Here is a 4,615-nt window from a genome sequence, read left to right on the forward strand (position 1 = left end):
CTGCAGGGTACTCAAGAGATCAATACTACTAAGTATGATAGATTCTTTGTGAATTTTCTCAACATCCAAGGGAAGTTCAGCAGTAGCTGCAGTTTGAAAAGTGAGAATGTAAACTCATATTTTATGGGTAGAAAAATGGAGAAACCCCCTAGAGGTGGGACTGTATAGGTACAACTATATTCACATACGTAGGTAAATATATATGTATTTTTTTGTATAATAAAACATTTTTTATATATATATTTTCCTACGTATGTGAATATGGTTGTACCTATAAAGTCCCACCTCTAGGGGGTTTCTCATTTTTTCTATCCTTCTGGGGATGTGGTACACCTTTTATAGCAGATTTATTTCAGATAGCTCCGTTTCATATTTTATGGGTAGATCACTTCTTAGGACTTTTTGTGTATCGACAGGGTCAATTGGTGGTTTTACAGTTTTGTGCTGTTTCCAGATCGTCCAAATTATTCTTAAAATTATTGGTATACAGGTTTCAAGCCTGATTGCAGCTTTAACACAAAACAAGAGTTGGTTCCTGTGGCTCAAGTTGAAAATGAGAAAAATCCACCCGGCTTCCAGGTTTTCTCCTTTATACGGCCCATAAGTAGACAGTGCACCACATTCTCCTGAATTGCTTAGCTTGATTTATTATATTTGTACTCTCTCCTAGATATGGCTGTAATGTGTCAGCAGTCCATTGGATTAATCACCTTAAGTTCTCAAAGCTGCCACCATTCAGAGAAAGCCATGTCGCTTTTTCAATGCCTACAAGGGATATTATAATTGGACGCAATGGAGTTTGTGATATTACCACTTGAATTTAAAGTGTAAGTAAACCCTCCTATTATTTTCAGCCATGGAAGCTGCCATCTTGGCCTCTGTTTAATCTTCAACTGCCATGATGCTGCACATGTGATCAGTTATGACACCAGCCATTGGCCAATGGCTGAGAGCACAACCAATGTGACAGTTAGCATTTCTGGCATGCCGGGAATGTAACTGTTTTTTGGAACTATTAAATCGTTGGGTTTACTTTCGCTTTAACATCACCCAGTCAAAACGTCCTGTGTAAAAAAAAAAAAAGAAAAGAAAAGAAAAAAAAAAGAAGAAGGGCGGGGGGGGGGGGGGGGGGGGCTGGAGGATGATGCAAGGCTCTCTCTGCATCAGGGTAGTACTGAGTAAGCAATCACCTGTTAATATACAGAAGGACAGCCGCTCGCTACCTGACCTGGAAGACTGCTGCCGCCATTGTAATAGTGGTGATTAAAGTAATTTACAGTTTCTACAGATATCAGGCATGAGATATGCATACTTACATTGCCCCAAGTTGAACAAATATACAACTATGCAAGAAAAACCCATACCTAAAATTAAAATTTAAAGTGACACTAAAGTTTTTTTTTTTTTTAAACAAACATGTTATGCTTGATTGCTATGTGCAGTGGTTTTGCACAGAACAGCGCTGATCCTCTTCTTTTTGGGGCCCCCACTGGTGCTCCTGGCTCCTCCCCCACAAGCAGCACCCCTAGAGAAAGCAGCTTGCCCTGGGGGCAAGATTGCATGCTCACTTCAGAGCCGCTGCTCTATGCATCCATAAAAGACACAAAGAGCCGTGGTTTAGCCTGCTCTCTCCTCATTGGCTCACTGTGAATGACAGCAGTGAGAGTCAATGGGCTCCTGCTGGTGTCTCAACCAATGAGGAGGGAGAATCTCGGGATAGCCAAGGCTATTGTGAACATCGCTGGATCAGAGGGAGCTCAGGTAATTATTGGAGGGGGGCTGCTGCTCACAGGTTTTATACCTTCATGCATAGAACGCAAGAGGGTAAAGAAAAACCTTTAGCCTTTAGAAACATTTTAATTGTTACACAATATCCTCCCTTAAAAGCAAGTCAGACATGCTCAGTTACATCATTTCTTTATGTGAGCAACACACTGCATTAAACGTTTTTCTTCTTTCATTAAGAACGCTATAACCACCACTTGTGGGAATGTAGATCATATTAGAACCATCATTTTTTTGGGGGATTTTTTGTGGTTCTGTTACAGAGTTTTCACTTGTCCTACTATCAGTGTCACAATACAGGAAGTGAGGGAAATAAGTAAAATATCTTCAAAAGCAATAAAGAGAAAATACAAACTGTGTGTTTTTTTGTTTTTTTTAGCAGAGTAAACCCCCTGTCAAGGTTTTATTGCGGTGTCCTTGCTGAACATTATTCCTCACTTCCTGTTTGAAACCATTGTCACTAGGGCAGATGGTACAACCACCAAAATTCTAGAGAATGGCAAAAGCTTGACAGGGGGCCTTCCCCATACTTCAAAATAAAAACTGTGACAGAAAACTGTAGGGAGAGAGAACAAAAGTTGACAAAACGCATGCTGAACAAGATACAAGTTACTCCTCTTTAGGAAACTAAAACAGCATTGAGAACACATTTATGATTTTTACAGCATCAAGGCTTCTTTAATCTGCCAGAATCCTTCAAGAATCTGATAACAGTAGGTATGTCCATATCTTTAAATTCAGGATTTGTGGCAACAAGTTTCTGGAAAACGCAGACCACCTCGGACTCATCCATGTTTTTAATACTGTTGAAAAATAAGTCGGTGGCTTCGTTTTTAGGGATGGAATCTGATGGGGGATTAGAGTTGTCTTTGAGCAATGAAGTTTCAGAACCCGATTGAAGCGATTCTGTTTCATCCTCTAAAATACCCGGGATTTCTTGGGCAGTCCTGCTTGTGTCCTCCAATGGAGCCTCAGGCTGATGACCGGTCTTCTGCCTCTCTGCATCTTCTTCCTGAAAACTTGTCAATGCCTTAATGCAGTTTTGTGTAATCGTCCGAATAAAGAGGACATCTTCATCATCAGAGATCACAAAATTAGCTAAATATTCTAAAAATTCATCATTTGTTCTGAACTCTAATTTCTGTGTAGCTGTACGATCCATTCTAATGGCATGGCTCTTATTATAGTGTGAGCTCCTATGCTTTGAAATCTGATCTGTTGTGGGTAAAGGATCCTGGTCACCACCAGGGGAACGCCTGCTCCTCTTGGCCAAAGGTGGGTCATTGTTACTAGATTTTGTTTTTTGGAGCATCTTATTGTAGCGGTAACTTTCACGGCTCTTGTCTATTACCATAACAGGAGACGGATTTGGACTCAATTTTGAGTGAGAAAAATTTCCACTCTCAGGTTTGGATGGCGGGGTGTCCTCGGAGGCTCCGCTTATTTTACCGTCACTCTCAGGTCCGGACGGTGGGGTGTCCTCGGAGGCTCCACTTGTTTTAGAGTCACTCCCAGGGAGCACATCCTGAATTTCTTCTTTCTCCTTCTGCCATTTCACAATCATTACTGCAGCATCACTCAGAACTTTTGCATACATGCCTTTGCCGGCCTCATCTCTAGAACAGGGCAATAAGTAGGTAAAATGTTCCTTAATATAACATTCTGTGTGCAATGAATCGGTGATATGGGTAACTATTGTCGGCAAGTCGGCATTCACCACTTTGCACAGCTGGCAGGAGTATTCATAGCTTAAGCCCTTCTTCTCCTCCACCACATATTCCAGGCCCACAATGGGCTTTTCTTCCATGTGGGCCTTCAGGAAGTTACTCAATCGTCTTCCATCGTTCTGCTCCTGGGATTTCGTTGTGCGCAGTTTACGTTTATGTTTGGTGCCCATGAAGTGTTGAGCCAGCTGCGTTGCTGAGGTGCAGTTTGCAGAGCAGAGATCACAGTAAAAATTCCGAAGCTTGCTGCACGAGTCTCCCTTTTGTGTGTTCCCTTTGGAAACCTGTGTTCCGCGAAACGACATTTTTCCATGCGCCTTCCTTAAGAGACGGCTGAGCTCCACAATCGGGTCCTGCTCACAGACTTCAGACGTCTTATCGCGGATGCTTGGTGTTCTACTTCCGGCGCTGGCCGCGTGACGTCACGCAAAGCGAGCCAATGATTCGGCTACCCATCACAGAGGGCAGTGGCGGAGAAACGAAAGGGACCCGTATGTAGCTGTTCTATGGAATAATGCCTCCGACAAACTGCGAATGCACAGCATCTTCCGGCATGTTATTATTATACAGGTTTCCTGTCACTGCCCCCCTAGAAGGACTACAACTCCCAGCATATCCTGTCACTGCCCCTTAGAGGGACCACGACTCCCAGCATGTCCTGTCACTGCCCTTTAGAGGGACTACAACTCCCAGCATATCCTGTTACTGCCCCTTAGAGGGACCACGACTCCCAGCATGTCCTGTCACTACCCCTAGAGGGACTACAACTCTCAGCTTATCCTGTCACTGCCTTCTAGAGAGAGAATACAACTCCCATCATGTCCTGTCACTGCCTTCTAAAGAGACCACAAGTCCCAGCATGTACTGTCACTGCCCTTTAGAGGGACTACAACTCCCATCATGTCCTGTCACTGCCTTCTAGAGAGACCACAAGACCCAGCATATCCTGTCACTGCCCTCTTAGAGGGACTACAACTCCCAGAATATCCTGTCACTGCCCCTCTTAGAGGGACTACAATAGGGATGAGCTTCGTGTTCGAGTCGAACGTACGTTCGACTCGAACATTGGCTGTTCGTGCGTTCGGCGAATTCCGAACGTTTTGGCC

General features: G+C 43.6%; 1 protein-coding gene across 1 annotated transcript; it reads right to left on the reverse strand.

Annotated features, from left to right (window-relative positions):
• Nucleotides 1-1,837: 1,837 nt before the first annotated feature.
• LOC143987248 (uncharacterized) lies at nucleotides 1,838-3,925 on the reverse strand. The gene is made up of 2 exons (XM_077485846.1): nucleotides 3,273-3,925; nucleotides 1,838-3,218 (listed from the first exon to the last, which is right to left on the reverse strand). Exons 1-2 carry the CDS (start codon nucleotides 3,812-3,814, stop codon nucleotides 2,453-2,455), a joined length of 1,308 nt encoding a protein of 435 aa, XP_077341972.1. The 5' UTR covers nucleotides 3,815-3,925; the 3' UTR covers nucleotides 1,838-2,452.
• Nucleotides 3,926-4,615: the final 690 nt, after the last annotated feature.

The sequence above is a fragment of the Lithobates pipiens genome, unplaced genomic scaffold (genome assembly GCF_037356315.1).
Source record: "Lithobates pipiens isolate NorthernLeopardFrog02 unplaced genomic scaffold, aLitPip1_a1.2 Scaffold_18, whole genome shotgun sequence".
Taxonomy (NCBI): domain Eukaryota; kingdom Metazoa; phylum Chordata; class Amphibia; order Anura; family Ranidae; genus Lithobates; species Lithobates pipiens.

Excerpts from the sequence above, each read along its gene's own strand:
- LOC143987248 (XM_077485846.1), bottom strand. The coding sequence starts at position 3,814 with ATGTCGTTTCGCGGAACACAGGTTTCCAAAGGGAACACACAAAAGGGA. Across the intron at positions 3,219-3,272 it reads GACTCTAAAACAAGTGGAGC|CTCCGAGGACACCCCGCCAT; the intron begins CTCCGAGGACAC and ends AATAAGCGGAGC.